Here is a 25,160-nt window from a genome sequence, read left to right as displayed (position 1 = left end):
CTAGTCTTGTAACCTCCGTGAGCCAGAGCCCTCATTTGTAAAATGGAGCTAATAATTGCTCCCATTTACGGTGAAGGTTAGAGATGTCTGTAACGTGCTGATCAGTGTTTTGTACGTAGCAGCTAAATTAACAGCAGTGTTAATAATGACGTGTTAATATAAAGTCGACTGTAGACATTGAGGCCTGCGCAGGTCCCAACCTGTCTGTGGTTTGGGGTTGCTATCCGTCTCATAAAGCAAAGTAGAGGGTTTGTCTTTTGGGAAGACAAAGTCGTCTTCTCCTCTGAGAAAGCCTCCTACATAGGTTGGCTTTGGCATCTTCCGGGAATAGGGAGGCAGGGATTGAGGCCTCAGGAGTCTGGGTTTTCGGCTGAGGTAGAAAAGACAGTGCTTATAACCAGAAAGTCCAGAGTTGGGTGTAAGTAATTGTCTCCAGGACTCATTACTGTTAACCCAGCCTGGGCTTCGTGACAAGTGTAGAAGGAGAGTCCTTAATATTAAAATAATTATAATACAGCTTAAAAAAAATAAAGTTGACTGTAGAATGGAATCAGTATGACAGATTTGACCTGGATGTTTAGTATCAAAGTACTTCATTATGCAGTTTCTGGGTGACAGATTGGAAGTAAGTATGGCATAGTGATTTGACCTTGTTTATGTTCTTTACGTGTTCACATGTTAAAATAGTAAAATTACTTTGCTTTTGATAGAGATTCAGATAGAATAGTCAATATAATTTTACATCTTTTCTTTTATGGACACATAAATTTGCTTTTGACAATTGCTTAACATTTCCTATGGTCATATTTGTTGGTGTAATAAACCTAGTCCATAGGTAAGGCAAGGGAGTGGAGGCAAAGTTGACTATAAAGTTTACCACTTATTTACTTGAAGGACTTAACCATTTTTACAGAAGTATAACTATCCCTAAAACTTGAGCCTTTAAAACTAAATAAGGAAAAACATGATGAAATTTTTATCTGAGCACAATATATAAGATTTTTCTTCGGTGTGAGTCCTTTTATGATTAATTGAAATTCCATGGAGTCATTCCAGAGAATCTGTTCAGTTGTTGATTGTTTTAGTATTAGAGTAAGTTTTACCAGTAGGTTTTAATTGTACCGGTTCTAATTATATTGAACAGAGATTATGAGTGTTCACTTTGGCAGCACATACACTGAACAGAGATTATGAAAGTTTTGACAAATATAACAAATATGTTTTCATTTAAATTATTTGAATATTCTTGCTAAATGATCTTTGTATATGGGCATTAAGTATGCTTATTTTCACAATTATGTATATCATTTAATAGGTATGAAGATACTTGAGAATTTAATTAGAAATGAATTATTTGCTTTTTGCTTTTCAAGAAGAAACTATTAATCTAATGGGTTTACATCTAAGAAATGATCGCATCTTATTTGAGGAGTTAAAGTAAAATTACTGATGTGTCTGTTTTATGAAATATAAATAGAATTTAAAGTTCATATCATTGACCAGTTTCATCTTGCCTTTAGTAGCATTAGGAAGTTAATTGCCTTTTGCATTTTCATGTTCATTGTTCATGTTCATTATGTAAAATTCAAACATTATGGAAAATAGTACATAGAAAGTGAAAGATTTCTAATTCTCTTGCTACTCTCCATGTACTTTTTCTTTCTTTTTTTTTTTTTTTTAAGATTTTATTTATTCGTCAGAGAGAGAGCACTAGCAGGGGCAGTGGCAGGCAGAGCAGGCAGACAGAGAAGCAGGCTCCCCACTGAGCAAGGAGCCCGATGCCGGGACTCAATCCCAGGATGCTGGGATCATGACCTGAGCGAAAGGCAGATGCTCAACTGACTGAGCCACCCAGGTGTCCCTCTCCATGCATTTTTGTCAGAAACTTGGGAGTATGTATTTCTGTTTTTTTTTTTTTTTTAAGACTTTATTTATTTATTTGGCAGAGAGAGAGAGACAGCGAGAGAGGGAACACAAGCAGGGGGAGTGGGAGAGGGAGAAGCAGGCTTCCCGCGGAGCAGGGAGCCCGATGTGGGGCTCGATCCCAGGACCCTGGGATTATGACATGAGCCAAAGGCAGACGCTTAACGACTGAGCCACCCAGGCGCCCTGGAGAGAGAGAATCTTAAGCAGACTCTACCCCCAGGGCAGAGCCGGACATGGGTGTTCGATCTCATAACTCTGAGATCATGACCTGGGCCGAAATCAAAATCAGGAGTTGGACGCTTAACCAACTGAGCCACGTAGGGGCTCTGTGTGTGAATTTGTGTTTAATATTTTAGTTTCTCTTGTGAAAAAGATGTTTTAAAGTTACATTTCCTAGTTGATTGTTAGAAGTTACGTGAAAGTTGTTGATTTTATGATTATTTTATGTTAGGACATGTCACAGAACTTTTTTTTTAGTTCCAGTAGTTTTTCCATTGTGGTTGACTTGGACCTTCTGGGTATACAATCATGTCATCTCATAGGACTTTAAAACTTTCATTTCAGATTCCTCAGTTCCTTTTAGATGATTGCTTTAAAAATGGTATCCCCTGCCGTATATTTTGTACCCAGCCAAGACGGTTAGCAGCAATTGCTGTGGCCGAAAGAGTTGCTGCAGAAAGAAGGGAAAGGATTGGTCAAACAATTGGATATCAGATCCGGTTAGAAAGCAGGTAATGCCGGTTCTCCTGTAGCCTGTCTTCGATCATTCTTCGAAAAGACTAATGTTTCTATTTCACTAAATACAGAGGATATGTTGGTTGAAAAATTAGATGATCATTTTGCTTCAAGTAAGTCTTTGATAAGATGTTGAGGTCATGACTGAACTTAGTAAGGTTTTGAATACATAGCTTAAGAAAGAGTTGGGCCGTAGATACAAAGCCCGTTTCATAGTTTTATGATCAAATACAAGTTATTTCACCTCTTTGAACCTTGGTTTTCTCATCTATAAAATGGGCCAATAAAAGCAGCTAGAGCCCAGGTTTGATGTGAAGTTTATAGTAAACAATAAATGGTAGTAACGGAATTGATTATTAGAAGTGGTACTAGTAGTACCTTCTTGATGAGTGGTACTGTTTCTTTGTTCTCAGTAGTTTGGATATAGTAATTCAGAAAGCTGCTCACTTATGATGCACTTTTTTCCCCTGAGCAACAAGTGTTAAAGGTTTTTTTAAAAAAAATCAATTTATGGTTCCTTAACAAAATAATCAATTAATTAAAGGCTGTTAGTAATAAAAATTTTGAAAGTTATCAGGTATGAAATACATATTTCACATAACTTGGGTCATAAAGCATGCATACCAGTTTACCATTATATTAGTAACCTTAAGTAACCTTTGTTAAAGTACATACAAGACTAACATTTAATGTGATCATGTTTTCATTACATATAAGAGTTGTAATTGCACGCTTTATTTTTATTTTTTTAAAAAGGGTTTCTCCAAAGACACTTCTGACATTTTGCACTAATGGGGTATTGCTTCGTACGTTGATGGCAGGAGATAGTACATTGTCAACTGTGACACATGTTATTGTGGTAAGAATATTGCTGAGTTTGCCATATATAACTCAGATTGTTTAAAGCTTTGAATATATAATGACATTTTTAGGATAGGGTATGCATGAGAACCAATTTTTTTGAACAGCTATTATAATCAAGTTACTTTTTATTGCCTATAATTGTTAGATGTAAATACTTGTATTAAGTAGAGATATTCTTACTGTCAGGTTTTATGAGGGCAAATAAAGTAAGTAGGTAAGTTTTTTCAAAAGTGGTTTTTACATGGGAAAATGATACACGTGCTTAGCATTCCCCAGAATGGTGAAAGTTTTCTTTTTTCTCTGTGCTTAGTCACCTGATTCCTCCTTTAGCTAATATGTATTTCCCAGTCTTAGGGGTACACTTAGTAGTCATTTAATTTCATAGTTAAGCTGCTAAATTAAGTAGCTGCTGATGAAGTAGATGAATTACCACCTTATTAAATTCTAAGTTTTTCTCGAGTTTGTGTCAGGAAAACATTAGATTAAATTGTATAAGTTTGCAATAAGCAGTTTTTGGAAACTTATTAGTTCCGTGCATTCAAACCAAAGGGTGCACCTGTGCCCGATGCTAACGGAAGCATATTTAAATATATTTTGTATGTATTAAAAGTACATCAAATTAGACTCCAGTAATTCAGAATTTGTTGTAGTTTGTGTGTCTTTTATATCTTCTAAGAGGCAGTGCTTTGTTACCCACAGTGGTTGTTGATGTCTGATTATTTCTGAATTGTCCATAATACAAAATTTTCATGAGTACTGATTGGCCTTATTCACATTTAATTTGAATTAGTATAAAACCTAGCAGCTCCATAATTTTAAAGACTTAGTCATCCATAATGTTTTAACTATTCCATGGTTTTATTTTTGTTTATTGCAGGATGAAGTACACGAAAGGGATCGATTTAGTGATTTTTTACTTACGAAGTTAAGAGATCTTTTGCAAAAGCACCCAACTTTGAAACTTATTCTTTCTAGTGCCGCCTTGGATGTAAATCTTTTTATAAGATATTTTGGAAGTTGTCCAGTGATATATAGTAAGTTAAATGATCAGATTTCTTCTAGGATTTTTATGAAGGTATACTTTTTGGCATGATTATATTTATTGTAATAGGAGTTGGGAATGGTCTGAAGTAGAGAGCATCCATTTCTCTTTTCTCTGAGGTATGCCTCAAAAACTCTCTAGATCTTCATCTACTCCTTTTCCATCCACACTCTTTGGGACTGTGTTGGGAGGGCAGTTCTCCTGTCTTAAAAGGAAATGTGCTTTATTTTGGTCCTGTATCCTTTAATTCTGTCCTCCAGTTTCCCCTTTGTTGCTAGACTTCTTGAAAGAGTAGTCTACGCTTGCATGTTTATTTCCTATGTACTTCTACATAGACTGCCACTTCACTTTTCTCTTGTCCTTTAATCCAAACTTGTTTTAACACCGATCTTTTAAAAAAATTATTAAATTCCTCCTTAAAAATTGAAAAAGTTGTATGTGTTTACCTCAATGATATAGTACAAATATATATAGGAGAGAGGTTCAAAATTGCCCATCCTCTTTCCAGTTTATGTCTCACTTTCCTGAGATTACTTGAGGTTAAAGCCTCCTGTATACCCTTTCTCATGTTGTCCATGCTCATACAACTTATGCAAATAGATCCATATACCTGAGATATACAGAAATTGGTTTGAGAAATGAGCACATGCCTTATACATTAGTTTGCAATTTGCTAAAGCAAATTGACATATGACAGTACATCATGAAAAATCCTCCAGTGTAGTAGCTGTAGATGTAGTTCATTATTTTTTTTGATGTAGTTCATTATTTTAAGCAGCTGTTGTAATATTTCATAATACGCATGTACTATGATTTATTTAACCATTTATCTTTGGACACTCAGGTTGGTTCTAGACTCTCCTCTCCTCCCACCATAAACAGTGTTGTAATAAACATCCTTGTGTATATATCCTTATATACTGGTGCTCTTATTTCTAGGGAGAGATTCCTGAAACTAACATTGTTGAGTAAAAAGACTGTATTTGTTCTTAATTTTAACAGATTTTGCCACTGTACTTTTTCAGAGAGCTGAAATGATTTATATGTATTTCTGTAGTGCATGGGGCTGTTCATTTGTGCATTCTTACCAGTATTGTTTTGATACTGATTTAATTGCAAAGCCTACTATTTAAATTTTGCACAAAGATCTTAAGTTTTCTGTATTTCTCATGGTTGCCTCCCCCCCCCCCCCTTTTTGGGTGGGAAATGCTCAATCTCAGTGTAATTGACAACACCGCCTCCTAAGTCTTGTATTCTGCATTAGAGCCGATACTGTCACGGTCTCCTTTGTGTGCTTATGTTGGTATTTTATGGGATTCCTCCCCTGATCCATTTTCTTTTTTTCTCTTCCTTACTCACCTTCCCTTCCCTTCTTCCATTTGTTTTTCCTCTTTTTTCCTGCTCCGTGCTGTACTCTACTAGGTACTGGAGATAAACGGGTAGTTTCCCTGGAAGCTCTTATTCACGCCCTTGGCTTCTACTTTCTTTTTTATACTCATGACTCCTGAATCCTCATTTCCAATTCAAACTAATCTCCAGGGCTTTGGGCTTGGATGTCTTATAAGCAGCTCATCTCTAATATGTCCCAAGCTAAATATTTAATCTCTTCTACAAAATCTACTTCCCATTTGTTGCCCATTTTAGTTAATCCTACCATCAACCTAGTCACCTAAGGCGCAAACCTGTCTGTCTTCTCATAATATTCTTGGATGATAAGATACATAAAATGTAAATGTCTGCTAACTGGAAGCTCGTTTTGGCACCTCACGTTTGACGTGTCTGACACCAAACCCCAACTCCAACCGGCCAACCTGTGGCTTTCAGCTTTCCTTGTTACTTCAGAGAATGACATCATCATCTACCCAGTTTTGTGAGCCAGACATCCAAGAAACATGGTTGATGCTTCTTATCATTCCTCCACATCCAATTTAGTGCTGAGTTCTGCGAATTTTACTTTCTGACTATCTCTAGAGTCTGTATTTTTTCATTTTTATCATCACCAGTTTCATTCAAATGTTGTTCTCTTTCATGTGAATTATTGGAATGATCCAGTCAGTTCCATCCCTTCTGCTCTGTTTTAAATCTGTGCTGTCCATTGCAGCCAGAGTGGTCTTTTCTGACATGGAATTCCAAGGATGTTGAACACACTCTTGAGCTTAAGACTTTGGATAACCTTTATCTCAGGATGAAGAGCTAGATCCTTAATAAGACTTGCCTCATCTCGAACTGCAGTCCCTTCTTTACTCCCTGTCTCCTGCCATATTCCGACTAGCTTGGCCGTTTAGTTTCTTGAAAATATCATACTCTTTCCCAACATAGATGTTTGCATGTGCTTTTATTTTCTTCATTGTACACTTTCTTCTCTCCTATTAGTTTAGTATTTTGTTTACCCCTTCTCTTGGTCTTCATCTTCTCTAAGAAAATGATTTCCTTAACTCATTCAGATCCCCCATTATGTCATGGTATCTTGTACTTCTCTCTAAGAGGACTTATTACAACTCTGTTTTTACATTTATATTCTGGATTATTGGATTAATGTTTGTCTCCCTTGCTAGTACGTAAGCTTCAGGAGATGAGGACACAGCTGTGCTTCTTCTTAGGATTTGTATTCCTGGTGCCTAGCATGATGGCAAACACATGATAAGTAGGTCATACACCCTGGAAGAAATAGGCAAATGAACAGTTCTGTAACATAAAAATCAGAATTATGTTTACAGTATCATGAGGATGACTTGCCCTGTGGAATTGCATCTGGATTTTATACTCAGGTTCATTAACTCAGTATTCTCATGTTTTTATGTATATTATCTCTAAGATGCAAATCGACTCTTTAAAGTATTCCTGTTATTTAGTACAGGGAAGACCATTTGAAGTAAAAGAAATGTTTCTGGAAGACATCTTAAGAACTACTGGATACACAAACAAAGAAATGCTAAAATACAAAAAGGAAAAACAACGAGGTAAGCTTTTTATCAAATAATAAAGTACTATTGATACTGGGTTTTTAGAGTATTATACTGTGGAGGTACAAGGACACTTGAAAGTTTTTTCCTTTGTATATAATTGTATAATATTATATTAGAATTCTGTCCCAAGTGTACTTTTTTTTTTTTTTTTAAGATTTTATTTATTTATTTGAGAGAGAGAATGAGATAGAGAGAGCATGAGAGGGGGGAGGGTCAGAGGGAGAAGCAGACTCCCCGCTGAGCAGGGAGCCCGATGCGGGACTCGATCCCAGGACTCCAGGATCATGACCTGAGCCGAAGGCAGTTGCTTAACCAACTGAGCCACCCAGGCGCCCTGTCCCAAGTGTACTTTTTACATTGTGGTTTATGCCCATAAATTATAATCTGTAGAGAGGAATTCAAAGTGGATGCCAGGGTTGAGGAGGAGTGTGTCCGTATCCAGAGATGCAACCAGTGTTGTAAGGAGGCAGAAGAGTATGTGCTGCTGCATATGTGATAGGCCACGTATGGTAAGAGTGCGGTATGCCACAGCAGAGCTCATGGGACGGGAGTGGGGAGTGGGCGGAAGGATTGAAAAGAGTAGCATGTGAGTGATAACAAGCTCATCTTTGATACAAATGTCAAGTCTTTAAATCTTGACTTTTTTTTTTTTTTTTTAGAGAGAGTGAGCCTGAGTGCAGGGGTAGGGGGTGCAGAGTGGTAGAAGGAGAGGGAGAGAGAGAATCCCAAGCAGTCTCCACGTTCATCATGGAGCCTGATGCGGGGCTCGATCTCGCGACCCTGAGATCATGACCTGAGCCCAAATCAGGAGTTGGATGCTTAACCAACCGAGCCACCCAGGCACCCCTCAAATCTTGATTTTGTTATGAGTTGCATCTGTACTTAGAATTTAGCATTATTTGCCCATTAATACATCTCTTATCATGACTTACACTTATCTCTCAGCTTTTGAGTTAGGGTGAGATTCTTTTTTGCTGACTTTTTTTTTTAAGCTTTTATTTATTTATTTGAGAGAGAGAGAATGAGAGAGAGCACATGAGAGGGGTTAGGGTCAGAGGGAGAAGCAGACTCCCTGCTGAGCAGGGAGCCCGATGCGGGACTAGATCCAGGGACTCCAGGATCATGACCTGAGCCGAAGGCAGTCGCTTAACCAACTGAGCCACCCAGGCACCCTCTTTTTTGCTGACTTTTAACTACATTATTCATGATAGAAGATTTGGCTTCAAGCTTTGATTTCTTTGTTTAGTCTGTATGACCTTAGACCGGTATCTTAAGTTCTTTGGATTATCCACCTGAAGAAAAGCAACTAGCAGTGCCTATTTCACAGTGCAGTGCTGGAGCACTAGTATGCAGATCATAAAACTATATCTTTAAACTTTTGAAGGTGAAAATGGTGTATAATTTTTATCTCAAGCAACTGGCATGGTGGTAGAAGTTCAGTAAATGGTTTTCTACACAGTGCTGTATGAATATTAGTCACTGACTTAAGCAATATTTAGTGTATGGCTAAAATACCGTTCTTTGAATTTGGACTTACTTAGAAGTAAACTTCTCACTAATAACACGAACTAGATGATGTTTTTAAGCAGTTTCATGTGTCCTTAAGGTTCCGCATAACACATTTTACTAAATGTTTCTTGATAATGTATTTTGAAAAAGTAACTTCAAAATTAGGCCAACTTCTAAGTATTTTCAAACTCACTTAATTTTTTTTTTTTTTTAAAGATTTTATTTCTTTATTTGACACAGAGAGAGAGCAGGAGAAGCAGATTCTCCACTGAGCAGGGAGCCTGATGCAGGGCTTGATCCCAGGATCCTGGGATCATGACCTGAGCTGAAGGCAGACGCCTAACGACTGAGCCACCCAGGCGCCCCCAAGCTCACTTAATTTTTTTAAACAAAGGAATATATTCCCCAAAATAAAGCATTTATCTGCTTATTCTTTCTTTTGTTACTAATTTAGAAGAGAAACAGCAAACCACCCTTACAGAATGGTATTCCGCTCAAGAGAATACTTTCAAGCCTGAGTCTCAGAGGCAGAGAACTGTTCCCAATGTGACTGAAGAGTATGATTTATTGGATGACGGTGGTGATGCTGTCTTCAGCCAGTTGGTAAGACCTTGTTGGTTTCACACTGATATTTTGAGTGAAAATCGTACAGTTTAAAGAACATCTTATGAGATTATAATTGTTACTGCATTATTACAGTGTAATTCTCTTAGTTTATCTTAGGCTACAACCTATTTTTTCAGAACAACTTTCTAATGTACTTTTTTTTGGCAAATAATGCAGCGTCTTTTATTATTTTGTTCTCAGTTTAAATTATTTCAATAAAATAAATTTTTGGAAGAAAATAGTTATAGATATTATACATATACATTATTAGTCTGATATTTTATCATCTCAAAAGTTTAAGAACCTGTGAGCTAAACAATGTAAGATAAGCTCAGTTAAGAGAAAATTGAGAAAAGACTCTTGATATTAGAGCACATAATCCACCAGCCAGCTGTGTGACTTTATAAAATCACTTACACACTGTAGACCTCAGTCTCTTCTCTGCTCCTTTTCTTTTTTCTATTTTGCTACAGCATCTTTTACAAATGAAATATTTCATAGAAGCCCAGCGTGCTCATCCTCAGTGTCCACCCCCATCCCTCAGTGGGGCCTCTGCTACCTTGGGTTTCATGGAATCTGTTTGAAAACTGGAACTAGCTGGTTTCCTAGGCGTCTTCTGGTCTTTCATTCTGGTTTAGAATTCTTTAAAAGGCATTGGTGATTAGTGTGATGCAAAATATTGCTGGGCTTGTTTACTTTTTAGAAAATTTTACCTGTTTTGAGCATGAGAAGGTATATATGCAGTCACCTAAGCAGATATGTTTTAAGTTCTAATGCATCCAAATGAACTATACATGTTTCTAAAAATGCTTTTGAAGAATGTTTAGAAGTTGTTAGGTAGTATGGGGAACATCCTTTTGGTTCAGTGAACAGCATTTTGACCATTAAATTAGTGTTTCTTAAGCCTGGCTGTGCATGATCGTCACCTCAGGAACTTTTAAAGCCCCATAGAATCTGGCCTCCATCAGCAGAGGTTCTAACGAACTTGCTCTGGGGTGGGACCTGGCATCAGTGTTGAAAAACACAGGGGGTGGTCCCTCTGGTGTGCAGCTGGGAGGGAGAACCACTGGGGTACAGGTGTATTTCGCAGTGTTCTGCCAGAAGCACATTTAGTTAATATTTTGACTGAATCATCCTCCTTTGTTTACAAACTCATTCTCAGAGAAGAGATAAATGTAAGAACAAGATGCTGTAGTATAAGTGGAATGTTTGTGTTGAGATGAGAAACTTTTATGTCAAAGCCGACGATGTAATATATGGTTAGTAGTCCTTGTGGCCATTGTGGTCATCTCACATTCTTTGCATATAAAGGTTAAGCTGTTGGGTAATTTATAATCTTTGCTTTTTTTTTTTTTTTTTAAAGACAGAAAAAGATGTGAATTGCCTTGAACCATGGTTAATAAAGGAAATGGATGCTTGTCTCTCTGACATATGGCTACATAAAGATGTTGATGCCTTTGCTCAGGTCTTTCACCTTATTTTAACTGAAAATGTTAGTGGTACGTGTAATTTCTTAAAACATATTTTTATTACTCTTATGGTTATTTCTGGTGGAAGTGTAGTTTAATTCAAAGTGTATGTACTACATTTTTGTTCATTACTGGTAATTTGTTCTTTTGGAGTACTTATTTCACATGGACAAATCAGGATCTTATCAGCGTAGTAGAACAAATAAATACTGTGTTAAATCAGGGATTCTTTTTTTTTTTTTTTTAAGTAAGTTCTTCGCCCAACGTGGGGCTTGAACTCATGACCCCAAGATCAAGAGTCCCATGCTCTACCGACTGAGTCAGTCAGGTGCCCCTAAATCTTGTGATTCTTAATCTAGTTGTCTCCAGAAAGGTTATACGGGGTCTGTGAATATATGACAGTTATGTGCAAAAGTATATTTATGTATATGTATTGTGTATATAAATATACTCCCTTCCCTGCCAAGGGAATATCTTGGATTTTTAAAGAAATTTGCGTTTTCAAAAAAGGAAGGAAGAGCAAGGTTAATAACTTTGCTCTAGATTTTGTATTTAGTAAATGGAAGATTTCAGCATACCTTTAGTTATATGAGCTCAAGTACTAATTCACATGGATATGCTTTATGTCATGTGATGTGTTTTCACTAATGACCTATCCTGATTTTATTAGTTGATTATAGTGGATACTGGTAACCAGAGGTCAGTTTCAGAGCCCTGAAGGCTTCTAGGCAAAAGACAGAATGAAAAACCATAGAAGGTCAGTACTGAAAAGGATTTAGATGTCAAGTAATTTATCCCCTCACTTAAACTTCTCAGCATTATTATTATTGTTATAATTATTGATTATTCCTTTCTTGAAACACTTTCTTCAGTTAACCTCTCAGATTCTGTGCTTGCTTTATTTTCTTCTTTCTCGTCTCCCTCGCTGGAACTTCTTGGTTTCTTCAGCAGAATTTTCCCCTTTTCCCTGACTTCTTCTTTTTTTTTTTTTAAGATTTTATTTATTTGTTTGAGAGAGAGAGAATGAGAGAGAGAGAGAGAGAGCACATGAGAGGGGGGAGGGTCAGAGGGAGAAACAGACTCCCTGCTCAGCAGGGAGCCCAATCCCTGACTTCTTAAATATGGAATGGCCCAGGCCTCAATCCTTTGGTGTTGCTTCTGTTTACACTTTACTTCTAATGTGGATCTCATCTAGTCATCGTTTTAAATATTTATTTAAAATGACTCTTAATTTTACTGTTTCAGTCCTGACCTCCCCCCCTGACTTGAGTACACCTGATCACTTGACATCTCCCCTTGGGTGTCTATTAGGAGACTAAAACTAGGTACGCCCCAAACAACTTTTGGTTCCCTTCTCACTTCCTTCCTGACCTGCCTTTTCCTAAATGATCGTAATCAGTTGTAGACTTCTTTAAAAATTCATGTGCCTGGCCATCCCAGACGTTTTGAAACTGAATTTTCACCTAGTTGCTGAGGCAACAAAACATAAAGTAAGTCATTTTTTTAGAAAAGATTTTATTTATTTAATTTGAGAGAGAGTGCATGAGTGGGGGCGGGGAGGGGCGGCGGGGGGGAGAAGCAGACTCCCCACTGAGCAGGGAGCCCCATGTGGGACTTGATCCCAGGACCCTGAGATCATGACCTGAGCCGAAGGCAGACGCTTAATGACTGAGCCACCCAGGCGCCCCCCCCCCTTTTTTTTTTTAAAGATTTTTATTTATTTATTTGACAGAGAGAGACACAGCAAGAGAGGGAACACAAGCAGGGGCTGGTAGTTTTACCTTCTAATTAAATCCTGAATCTGACCCTATTTTAATTCCCCTACTGCTGCCATTCTAGTCCAAGCCAACATTTCTCTCTGGGGATGATTGTAGTAGCCTGTGAACTGCTTTTATTCTTATGTCATTATAGTCTGTTCTCCAGAGAACAATCAGACTGATCCTTTCAAAAAAACCTGGATCATGCTACTTCCCGGCTTTCCACTCTCCCGTGGCTTTTCAGTTACACTTTGAATAAAAATCAGAGTTCTTTCCCTGATTGGGTCTCTGACTGCCTTTTTTTTTAACTTATTATTTTTAAATTTTATTTTATTTTATTATGTTAGTCACCATACAGTATATCATTAGTTTTTGATGTAGTGTTCCATGATTCATTGTTTGCATATAACATCCAGTGCTCCATGCAGTATGTGCCCTCCTTGATACCCATCGCTGGGTCTGACTGCCTTTTTGATACCATTTTGTACGACTCTGGACCTTTTGCCACTGTTAACCTCCTGCTCTTCTTCATGTATCGGCACATTCCGACCTGGGGGTCTTCGCTTTGGTTGTTTCCTGTGCCTGGAATGCCGTCCCCACAGATGATCGTATGGCCCAACGTCTACTTCATGTAGGTCTCTGCCTGGATCTTGCCTTCTCAGAGAGACCTCTTTGGGGTCATTTTACTGAAATTGTGCCCTTCTTTCAATCTCTGTACCCCGCCGTATTATTCACTATTGTAGTTTCATTATCTGACAGCATGTATTTTTTAATTTTGTTTTACTCTCTGTCTCATTCACTAGAATGTAAACAGCATGAGGATGGAAACCTCGTTTGTTTTACTCATCTCTTATACCCAGAGGTTTTGTAGTAAGTGCCCAATAAATATTTGTTGAAAAATGATGCAACTTATAAGCATCCTACCAAATGATCATCTATTTGAACATGTTTAGTGATAGGAGGCTCCTTTCTTCAGGACTTTTTTTTTTCAAATTTGGTTTCTTTTAATTGCTATTTTTTTTATATGTTATAAAGAGTGAAGTGAAATCTACCTATATAGCTTCTCCCCTCTTCTGCCTTTGGGGTGATAATGGGGAGATTTAGTATCTGTTTATACCTGACAGACCTTCAGGTATGAAGATAGTTATTCTTTCTGCTTTCTTTGCTTTTTGGGCTGACCAGACCTGACTTCAGCTGTTTGTCTTTAACATGAGATGCTGTTTAGTCTTCTCCTGCCCTTGTTTGCCTTCTTTGTTATGTGGAATTTGTCCCTTTTAAAAAGCATGCTGTCCAGTCCTGAGTGTTAATCTTAGTGACTAGCTTCAGGTAGAGTAGGTCAATCAGCCTAAAAAACTCTACTCTTTATCTACAGTAATTCAGCCTGTGGTCAGTATAGCTCTTTGCCACTACATTGTCTTACTGATTCATACTGACTTGGAAACTTCTAGTTCTTTTTTTTTTTTTTTTTTTTTTTTAAAGATTTCCTTCTTTTTTTTTCTTTTTTTTATTTTTTTTTTTTTTTTTTGAGTTTAAGACATTCTATTTATTCCTTTTAAATCTCATGATTAGATTTGGCCCATTGATTTTGCTTCACAACTTTTTTTTCCCCCAGTTCTAATTGTTACCTAATATATTAATAAACTTTCTCAGTTTATGAACTCAAGAGGCCTGGGTCACTGACCAAGTGTTGTGTATGCTTTAGGTCAGCAGTTGGGTGTGGTTGTTCAAGTGTATGCATCTACTAATCCAACAAACCACTTAAGAAGGGAACGAAGATCTTTTGGCCTTTCTTGTTCTTTTTTTTTTTTCTTAAGATTTTATTTATTTATTTGACAGAGAGAGCGCAAATAGGCAGAGCAGCAGGGAGAGGGAGAAGCAGGCTCCCTGCTGAGCAGAGAGCCCGATGCGGGACTCGATCCCAGAACCCTGGGACCATGACCTGAGCTGAAGGCAGGCGCCAAACCAACTGAGCCACCCAGGCACCCCATGGCCTTTCTTGTTCTTTGTAAATGTATTTTGGTTTCTATTGCTCTATTTTTTTCAGCTTATTGGTTATTAAAAAACTCTCTGTATTTTGAAAAGTAATTTTTTGTATTTGGAAATGTGGACATTTGTTCATCTCCAGTTTTCTGGCAGTCTTTTTTTTCCTCCCACAGAAAAAAGCTTAGCAATCTTAACTGAAAGTTAGGAAAATTTGAACTCTGAAGCTTGTTGCTTTAAAATATTTATGAAGCATTAATATATTATTCTTGACCTTCTTCCTAGATATTTCTTTAGTGTATACTTTGATGTCATCATCCTATGGATCCAGGTTCCTCATCTTTTTTTTTTTTTCTTTTAAAGATTTTATTTTTAAGTAATTTCTATACCCAGCGTGGGGCTTGAACTCACAACCCTGAGATCAGGAGTCACATGCTCTACTGACTGAGCCACACAGGTGCCCCTGGGTCCCTCATCTTTATAAAAGTTTCACTAGACATTTTCTAGAGTGCAGTATTCTAATGTCTTAAGCTATCTGAAGTAAACAAAAATGTTAATAGCTCTTTGAACAGTTATTGACTTCGCATCTTTTTATTTCCCTTCTAAAATCTCAACCCTTAATTGGCACCAGAGTTGAAAATACTTCATGTAATCCAGGAAACCTTCTGCTTCGTAGGTTTCTTTCTTTTTTTTTTAAGATTTTATTTATTTGACAGAGAGACACAGGGGGAGAGGGAACGCAAGCAGGGGGAGTGGGAGAGGGAGAAGCAGACTCCCTGCTGAGCAGGGAGCCCGATGTGGGACTCGATCCCAGGACCCTGGGATCATGACCTGAGCTGAAGGCAGACGCTTAACGACTGAGCTACCCAGGCGCCCCCATAGGTTTCTTTTTAATGCCATCAATTTCTCCATGGAATCCAGTGGAAGCAGCTAGTAATTAGTGAGACAGGCATTCTTTGTCATGCTTACTGTCCTAGTCATCTATTGCTGCATGACAAATGATTCCCAACCTTAGCAACCTAAAACATTCATCTCACATTGTTTCTGAGACTCAAGAATCTGCGAGTGGTTCTGGCTTCTAGTGACTGATAAAGTAGTAGTGAAGCTGTTGTCTGGGGCTTTGGTCATCTGAAGGTTCACTGAGAGCTGGAGGATCTGCTTCCAAGACGCTCACTCATGTGGCTATTGGCAAGAGGCCTCAGGTCGTCTCCTCTTTTGGCAGAAGGCCTCAGTTCTTGCCATTTAGATTCTTCCATAGGGCTGGCTGTCTTACTTGTCCCAGGATGTGGCAGCTGGCTTCTTTCTGAGTGAGTGAGGCAAAAGAGAAGGAGAAAAAGCAAGCAGGAAGCCGTAGGTACCTTTTAGAGTTAGTCACTTAGTCTAGTTCATACTCAAGAAGGGAATTTAGACTCCACCTCTTGAAGGGAGGAGTACTAAAGAATTGTTGGATGTTTTAAAACACCCACACTTAGTCATACCCTGCTGCTCAAAATATACACATTTTGGTTCTTTTCTCCAAGGCTATCAAATGAATATTCAGTTGAAGCGGTAATTCTCATATAGTGAGTACAGATCATAATCTTTTCAGACCTTTTTAAAAATACGTGTGTCTGGCCATCCCAGACCTACTGACTCAGAATCTAGGAGTCAGTCATGGCTATCTGTGCTTTCAGAAATAAGCCTGAGGTAATTCTCTTGTAAGTCCTCCCCACTTTAAGAACCATTGACTGATATTAATAATGGTTACCAAGTTTTAGAGTATTATTAAACAATGAGGATAATTGGGTATCTATGGCAAATTAAAATTTCCTATTTGTAATTATCTTAAATTTTACTGCAGAGTTTTTTTTTTCAGTGATAATTTCTTTTTGAAATCACCAATTTTGTAATTTAAGCCAGTTGGTGCTAAGCAATTAATAATATATTGCATTTCTTGAGAAATATATTCTAGGAAGGAAATTAAATTCACTAGAACTTTAATTATTTTTCTCATGGAGGGCTTTTATGGGAAGTAAACTTTCTGCCAGTGTTATTTCCATTAAGCATCTCAGAAAGTAACAGTCTGGAATGATGGGGGAATCAAAGCAAAGCAAAAGAACGAAAACAAGTGGTCTTGAACTTTGCATTTGCACTTTTAAGCATTCTTTTCTAGTTACTGATGAGCCTTAACTTTTAAATTCTTTAATTATATCTTGTCATTTGGTGATCAAGACAGTATCTAGGCTTAGGAAGTTTATTTAAGGGTTCTGCAAGTTACTAGCTTTCCTCTTCTGTTTTAATTATCGTGGTGAGCTTAAGACAGCTGAACAACTATCTCTCGTTCTCCTACCTTCCAAATGATAGTCCCTCTTCCATCCTGTTTATATTAAGAGCATATTTATAACAGATCTGAGTTAAGGGTTATGTAATACTGTTATCGTGTGGCTGGATGAAGGAGCAAGTCCCAGGTTAATTCTCCTGACAGACATTTCTCTCATTTAAGTTAAAAAGAAATTAAAATGATTGAGAACAATTTGGAAATATAACCTGTATTTATCTTTTCCTTCTTTTAGTTGATTACAGGCATAGTGAAACCAGTGCAACAGCTCTGATGGTTGCTGCAGGACGAGGTTTTTCAAGTCAAGTAGAGCAGTTAATTAGTATGGGAGCCAACGTTCATAGTAAAGCATCAAATGGCTGGTAATTTTAAACTGCATCCATTCTTTGTATATCTTTGTATAGCTACATATACTGTTTTTGATTTCTGATGTTTGTCTTTATATTAAAAGCTATTGTGTAATAATTGCTGGTCCATCTCTAATGGGTGAATGAATAATTTGACTAGTTTTATAATTTTGAGAACATTTTTTCTCTGTCTAAATCTGATCTCTTTGAATTTTGGCAGGATGGCTTTAGATTGGGCTAAACACTTTGGACAGACTGAAATTGTGGATCTTCTAGAATCTTACAGGTAAAACTTTATACTGTGTCTAATTAACCCTCACTTCTTTTTTAAAAGAAGTCCATGTAAATCATGGACTATGACAAGGTAGGCTATAGTCTCTTATGCAGAGATTTTCTTTTTTCTTTTTTTTGAATTCTAAGGAACTTTTTTGTCTGATTTTGTTTTTTGTTTTTGGTAGGGTGCCAATAAGATCCAGTGTGCTATAATACTCTATTTCATTTTGAAAAACAGAAGGGGGATTTTCAGTTAAACATGGTAGATACACCACAGGTAATTTATCTTTGCATTTTCCCAAAACCTCATTGAAATGGTAAGGAAGGAATATAAAGTGTGCAAGCTAACAAAGTCAGAGAGATTGGAAGAGGACATAGCAACTGATGGAAGATACGAGTAAATTTTGGGGTAATTGACTTAGCAGAGCTGAGAAAACTGAAAGCTCAGTGCCTGCAGAGGGAAGTGCCAGTGAGAAACAAACTCATTTTAGCTTCTTAGAGGGTCATTTAATTACATCTGAATGACAGTGAAAGAAAGGGCCAAAACAAAAAAAAAACCCAAAAAACCCACCCAGACTTGACTGAAATTCTCTATGAGGAACATTTAGAATTCCCGATTCCCACCTCCCCTGCCATTAGATGAGATCTCCCTTCCCCACCTCGGCAGGAAGTGGGAAGTTTATTAAAAAATTAAGCCACAGAAGCTTTGGACTTGGGGCTCCCAGGCGCAATGGGAGAGTGGGAGTGAGGTATCAAATAGAAAAGTCTCCTGACAGACTGAAGGTTGAGATATCATTCAGCCCATTCCGCTGCTGTCCCTGTCACCGTTTCCTTTTTGAAGCTTATGTTCTTCAGCAGAAAATGTGAGAATTCTTTCCTGGGAAAATAGACCAAGCCTATGGAAAAGAATTAGAAATGTGGAAAGTTTGGTATTCCTTCAGTGAAATGACCATCTTTAAGCCAGATAGCGCAAGAATCCCCTCTTGTGCACATGGAGGTTTTTTGTGCCTTCTCTTTGAAGATGAACAAACTAAGGATTGATCACCAGGCATCTTTGAGGGGGAAAAGCACCCACAAGCAAACAACAATAGCCACAAAAAACCCTGGAACTTGGATGGACTAAGCATCAGTGACCAGAAGAAAACTTCAAAAACTAATAGAAAATATTCATAAGACAGAAACAATGTGTTATAAAACAGGAACAGAACACAAATCTTTATTCAGATTTTATCTTCATGAGGGCTACCTAAATTTATCCTGTTGTTGTAGTCTACCTCCTTGTGCTATTCATCCTTCTTAACCTATTCTACTTTTTCTTTTGTCTGTAGGACCTGCCACCCTCTGATATACTTTTTTTCTTTTTTAAAATTTAAATTCAGTTAATTAACATATAGTGTATTAGTTTCAGAGGTAGAGTTCAGTGATTCATCAGTCTTTTTTTCTGTTTTTTTAATTTTTTTCAGAACTTATTCATCTTATTTTTCTTTTTTAGCTTTTTAAAAAAATTTAAATTCAATTAATTAACATATAATGTTTTATTAGTTTCAGAGGTAGAGTTTGGTGATTCATCAGTCGTATATAATACCCAGTACTTATTATATTCTGTGCCCTCCTTACTGCTCATCACCCAGTTGCTCCATCCTCCCACTTCTCCCCTCTAGTAACCCTCAGTTTGTTTCCTATGATTAAGAGTCTCTTATGGTTTGTCTGCCTCTCTGATTATGTCTTGTTTTATTTTTTCCTCTCTTCCCCTATGATCCTCTGTTTTGTTTCTTAAATTCCACATGAGTGAGATGATATGATAATTGTCTTTCTCTGATTGACTTATTTTGCTTAGCATAATATCCTTCAGTTCCATCCATGTTGATGCAAATGGCAAGATTTCATTCTCTTTGATGGCTGAGTAATATTCCATTGCATATATGAACTGCATCTTCTTTATCCATTCATCTGTTGAAGGACATCGCAGCTCTTTCCACAGTTTGGCTGTCATGGACATTGCTGCTCTGACCATTGGGGTGCAGGTGCCCCTTTGGATCACTCTATTTGTATCTTTGGGGTAAATAGTTAATAGTGCAATTGCTGGCCACCCTCTGATAAATTATGTACTTACTGTATTCATGATTTATTATCTGTCTCTTTGCTCCACTAGACTTTAGTAAGCTCCTTGTCTCTTTTGTTCAGGGACAGAGCCCAGATATAGTAGATGTTCAGTGAATATTTGTTGAGAGACTGAATAAATAAGAAAAAACTCTTACAAATTAAAGAGATGATAGAAAAAAATTCAGAAGGGTGTCAAGATAAAGTTGAGAAAATTGGCTCACAAAGCAGGAAAAAAGGACAAGAGATGGAAAATTGTGGAAAAAAGATAAGACAATTTATTTCCTATATATCCTTTACCAGGAAGGTTTAGAGAATGTGCTCCACAAAAATGAAGAAGTAAAATAAAACAGGAAAACATAGCGACCAAGCACAGGAGGTAGTGAAAGAAATGCTCAGTGTGCTGGTGAGGAGCAGTGTTACTGTGATAGCGGCCCGCTAGCCACTAGGCCGAGTCTCCTAGGAGAGCTCCTGAGCAGGAGCGGGGGTGGGGGGGTGGCGGGAGAGGAGGGAAAGAGGGGAGATCACCTGATGTTTCTGACCGTAGTAAAAAGGCTTTAGGGGCACCTGGGTGGCTCAGTCGTTAAGCGGCTGCCTTCAGCTCAGGTCATAATCCCAGGGTCCTGGGATCGAGCCTCTCATCAGGCTCCCTGCTCCGAGGGAAGCCTGCTTCTCCCTCTCCCACTCCTCTGCTTGTGTTCCCTCTCTCGCTGGCTCTCTCTGTCAAATAAATAAAAGCTTTAAAAAAAAAAAAGGCTTTAGGAATCTTGTTAGAGACTTTGGGAAGAATTAGTGGTAAGTACACAGAAAACTAAGCAAATAAAAATTAGACATTAATTACTTGAGGAAAACCCAAAAGAAGAACAGAAGAAAGGAGGTGTAATCCTAGTTTGCTGTTGGGCTTTGGCTCAGTGGTAAGTAATGTTTGTGTAGTGATAGTAAAGGCCGAATGAAGATGTAATGAAAATTGTAAGGACCTATGTGGGTGGAAAGTGGACGGGAGCGGAGGTGGTGACCTAAGTTTTTATGAGAGATTCACAGATAATGATGAAGTTGTTAAATCAGTAAATAGCGGGAGGTGCGTGTTGCTTGGAAATATGGCTGCAAATACCAAAAGAAATGGCTAAAAGAATTGAAAAAGGTCCTAGACAACGTGTCTGTGTACAAAGAGGGTTTTTTGTTGTAAATTCTACAAAATCGTTTGTTTATTAACACTACATATATGTATTACTTTTATTTATTTATTTAAAGATTTTTATTTATTTGACAGAGAGAGACACAGCGAGAGAGGGAACACAAGCGGGGGGGAGTGGGAGAGGGAGAAGCAGGCTTCCCGCCGAGCAGGGAGCCCGATGGGTGGGGCTTGATCCCAGGACACTGGGATCATGACCTGAGCTGAAGGCAGATGCTTAACTGACTGAGCCACCCAGGTACCCCTGTATTACTTTGATTTTAAAGAAAAGAATCAGACAATGCTTTGAAAATCCTATGAAGCAAATCCTTCATTTAGGTAATTAAAGGTTTTAGCTAAAGTTAGGTTAGATAGTTAGATAGATTATGTAGATTTTAGATTAGCTATCTAAAGAAAAGAAAAAGATAATTTTAAAGGAAAAGATATCTAAAGAAAACATGTTTTATAATACATTGATAGCATTTGTTTTCAACCTATAAGAAAAAAGAAAAAAATGAATCTGAGGTTAAAATGTATTAAAGTATCTTTTATAGAAGAACATAAAAATGTTTTGAGTTGGGTTTTTGTATTTTATTCTATAGATATAGTCGCAGATGAAGTGAATGTTTGAAGTATGAAATTAGTCTTGTCATTTTAATTTCATTAAATGATAATGAAGGTTAGAGTCACAAAGTTCTTAGCAGACCCAAATGCTAATTATGGTATGGCAGGTTTTGTTGTCATTTCAATAATCGCACCCAGAACTTGCAGTCCTTTTAGCGCTAATGCTTTGAATGTTCCAGACATTCTTAGGGTGCTGGAAATAGCTCAGTAGACACTGCAGATTACCAACTAGTGGTTATCTGGATAGTATTCTAATTATCCTACCTAACTGGGCTTTCTTTTTATTCTACAGATCATGACGTTATCAATTACAAATTTCAAATATTTAAAATTAAATTTATGATGTTTGCCAGATTATTGATAATTGATATATAAGGTTAGAGCTTTATTTTTTTTTAAAGATTTTTTTATTTATTTGAGAGAGAGCAGAGGGAGCAAGAACATGAGTTGGGGGGGGCAGAAGGGGAAGGAGAAGCAGGCGTCCTGCTGAGCAAGGAGCCCAGTGTGGGGCTTGATCCCAGGACCATGGGATCATGACCTGAGCCTCGAAGGCAGACACTTAACCAACTGAGCCACCCAGGCACCCCTAAAGTTAGAGCTTTAAACAAAGGACATAATACCCTCTTCATTTACCTGTTAAGAAGTAAGAAAGCAAAAAAATTGGAATGTTTTAAAATGAATCTTAAAATTTAAAATAACGCAGTTATAATTTTAATATTTTCCCTACTAAAAGCAGGCTTAGTTACTTTTCTGCTAAGCTCTTTAGGAGAAATTGGGCTGAATTGAACTTCCTAGAAATCTTATTGATGGTTACTAGGGATGGCAGAAGGTTATATTTTTACATATGGGATGAAGAAGCAAGCTATTATTTCAGTAATTTATGCTGATTCTGGGCTTTTAGAAAATAGCAAATCAATCTGCTTTTAGTATGGAGTAACCAAATAGCAGTCATGTTAAGTTGGTACCTGCAGAATTGTTTTTTGTTTTGTTTTAAATGTGGACTTTGCTTCAGAGTTTTGTTTATAAGAGTGAATAATTAGAAACAATCTATTAAGAAACTACAAATGAGGGCACCTGGGTGGCTCAGTTGGTTAAGCGACTGCCTTCGGCTCAGGTCATGATCCTGGAGTCCCTGGATCGAGTCCTGCATAGGGCTCCCTGCTCAGCAGGGAGTCTGCTTCTCCCTCTGACCCTCCCCCCTCTCATGCTCTCTCTATCTCATTCTCTCTCTCAAATAAATAAATAAAATCTTAAAAAAAAAAAAAATACAAATGAGGCATGTAATGTAATGAGCACCGGATATTATATAAGACTGATGAATCATAGACCTGTACCCCTGAAACCAGTAATATGCTATATGTTAATTAATTGAATTTAAATGAAAAGAAAAGAGAAAATACAAATGATGATCAAAGGTTTGTGTGTTTTAAGTTTTATTGAGGTAAAGTTCACAACCATGTAATTCACCCATTTAAGTGTACAATTCAGTGGCTTTTAGTATGTCTGCCATGTTACGCAGTTTTTTAAAAAGATTTTATTTATTTATTTATATATTTATTTATTTAGAGGGCAAGCAGGGGGAGGGACAGAAGGAGAGGGGGAGAGAGAGAATCTTGAGCAGACTCTGCACTGAGTGCAGAGCCTGACACAGGGATTGATCTCAATGACCTTGAGATCGTGACCTGAGCCAAAACCAAGAGTGGGAGGCTTAACCGCCTCAGCCACCCAGGTGCCCCATGTTATGCAGTTATTATGACAATCAATTTTGAGAACATTTTCATCACCACCCCCCAGGAAATCCTGTAATCATTAGCAAGCACTCCTCATCTTCCCCAACTCTTCCAGCCCTAGGCAACTAGTCTATTTTCTGTTTCTATAGATTTGTCTGTTCCATACACTTAATCTAAGTGGAATGATACAGTACATGGTCTTTTTGTGATTGGCTTCTATCACTTCGTATAATGTTTTCAAGGTTCATCCATTCATGTTGTAACATCCTTTTTCTGACTGAGTAATACTCTATTCTATGGGTAGATCACAGTTTGTTTATTCTTCAATTGATGAACATTCGGGTGGTTTCCACTTTCTGGCAGTTATGAATAATACTGGTATGAACATTTGTGTACACCAGTTTATGTGGACATATATTTCCATTTCTCTTGTTTATATACCTAAGAGTGGAGTTGCTGGGGCATCAGGTAATATTGTGTTTAACATTTTGAGGAACTGCCACATTGTTTTTCAAAGTGGCTTTACCATTTTATGTTCTCACTAACAACGTATTGACGATGGTTACAATTTCTCCACACCCTCTTTAACACTTAACTATCCTCTGTCTTTTGATTATAGTCATCCTAATGGGTATGAAGTGGTATCTCATTGTGGTTTTGATTTTCATTTCTCTGATGAGTAATGATGTTGAACATGTTTTCAATGTGTTTATTGGCCATTTGTATATTTTCTTTAGAGAAATATCTTCAGATTGTGTTTTCAAGAAGTACTTATTGACAAATTTTACTTTGGATAATGTAATGTAAGCCAAAACATGAATTGTAGCTAGAACATTAAGTATCACTTACCTCCTTAGGGTATATTCAAGATTTGAAGAAGGACATCCTGGGAATCATTGGCCTTAAAGGAGTACTCTTTTAGATGAAAATTGAGTTGGTCATTTTTTTTCTTTTTTTTAAGTGCTTCACTGGAATTTGGAAATCTAGATGAAAGTTCTCTGGTTCACACAAATGGAAGTGACCTCAGTGCAGAAGACAGAGAGCTCCTGAAAGCTTATCATCACAGTTTTGATGATGAAAAAGTAGACTTGGATTTGATCATGCACCTTCTATACAATATCTGCCATGGTTGTGATGCTGGTAAATAAGTACTGTCTAAAATAACTGGAACACCAGTGTATACTTTGATTTCAAAATTAATATTTTGCACGTACAGATTTCTACAGAATTCCATTGGCAATATTGCATAAATAATCTCTTAAGTGTCATAAGTATTACAGTTTATCAGTATTTGAAAACTCGTGATATAGCTCATTATAGCTGGGCCTGTTGATTGGTTCTGGTTTGTAAAACCAGAGATTTAGTATTTTAAAAAAAATCCTTCTTCTCCAAGGTGCAATATTAATTTTCCTACCTGGATATGATGAAATTGTTGGACTGAGGGATCGCATCCTGTTTGATGACAAGCGGTTTGCTGACAACACACATAGGTAAAAGCTAAAGCTTTATATTTGTTGCTTTAAGTAACAGATAGGTACCATAGTGTATTTTTCCTTTCCACTGTCAACAGATACCAAGTCTTTATGCTTCATTCAAATATGCAAACATCTGATCAAAAGAAAGTATTAAAAAACCCACCTGCCGGTGTTCGAAAAATAGTAAGCTTCATAAAATTTTCTTTTGTCCATTTCATTAGTCATTGGTCCTGTGTTCCTATTAACCGTAAGGTAACATCCCCTTGCAG

At 37.4% G+C, this 25,160-nt stretch overlaps 1 protein-coding gene across 4 annotated transcripts in view; it reads left to right on the top strand.

The window, feature by feature from the left end:
- Positions 1-25,160, top strand: part of YTHDC2 (YTH domain containing 2) — a 69,765-nt gene that overhangs the window by 12,338 nt on the left and 32,267 nt on the right. For all 4 annotated transcript variants that reach the window (XR_004301901.1, XM_032425052.1, XM_032425051.1 and 1 more), the window contains 11 exons: positions 2,491-2,657; positions 3,418-3,520; positions 4,403-4,559; positions 7,420-7,527; positions 9,497-9,645; positions 11,012-11,147; positions 17,407-17,533; positions 17,739-17,804; positions 24,378-24,556; positions 24,810-24,906; positions 24,987-25,074. Coding sequence is in view for 3 of the 4 variants with exons in the window: in XM_032425052.1 (XP_032280943.1) it covers positions 2,491-2,657; positions 3,418-3,520; positions 4,403-4,559; positions 7,420-7,527; positions 9,497-9,645; positions 11,012-11,147; positions 17,407-17,533; positions 17,739-17,804; positions 24,378-24,556; positions 24,810-24,906; positions 24,987-25,074 (1,377 nt within the window). In the remaining variant the exon portion in view is untranslated. The remainder of the gene's footprint in view (positions 1-2,490; positions 2,658-3,417; positions 3,521-4,402; positions 4,560-7,419; positions 7,528-9,496; positions 9,646-11,011; positions 11,148-17,406; positions 17,534-17,738; positions 17,805-24,377; positions 24,557-24,809; positions 24,907-24,986; positions 25,075-25,160) is intronic.

The sequence above is a fragment of the Phoca vitulina genome, unplaced genomic scaffold (genome assembly GCF_004348235.1).
Source record: "Phoca vitulina isolate PV1807 unplaced genomic scaffold, GSC_HSeal_1.0 scaffold32, whole genome shotgun sequence".
In the NCBI taxonomy this organism is placed as follows: Eukaryota; Metazoa; Chordata; class Mammalia; order Carnivora; family Phocidae; genus Phoca; species Phoca vitulina.
This window is presented reverse-complemented; position numbering and strand designations above follow the sequence as displayed.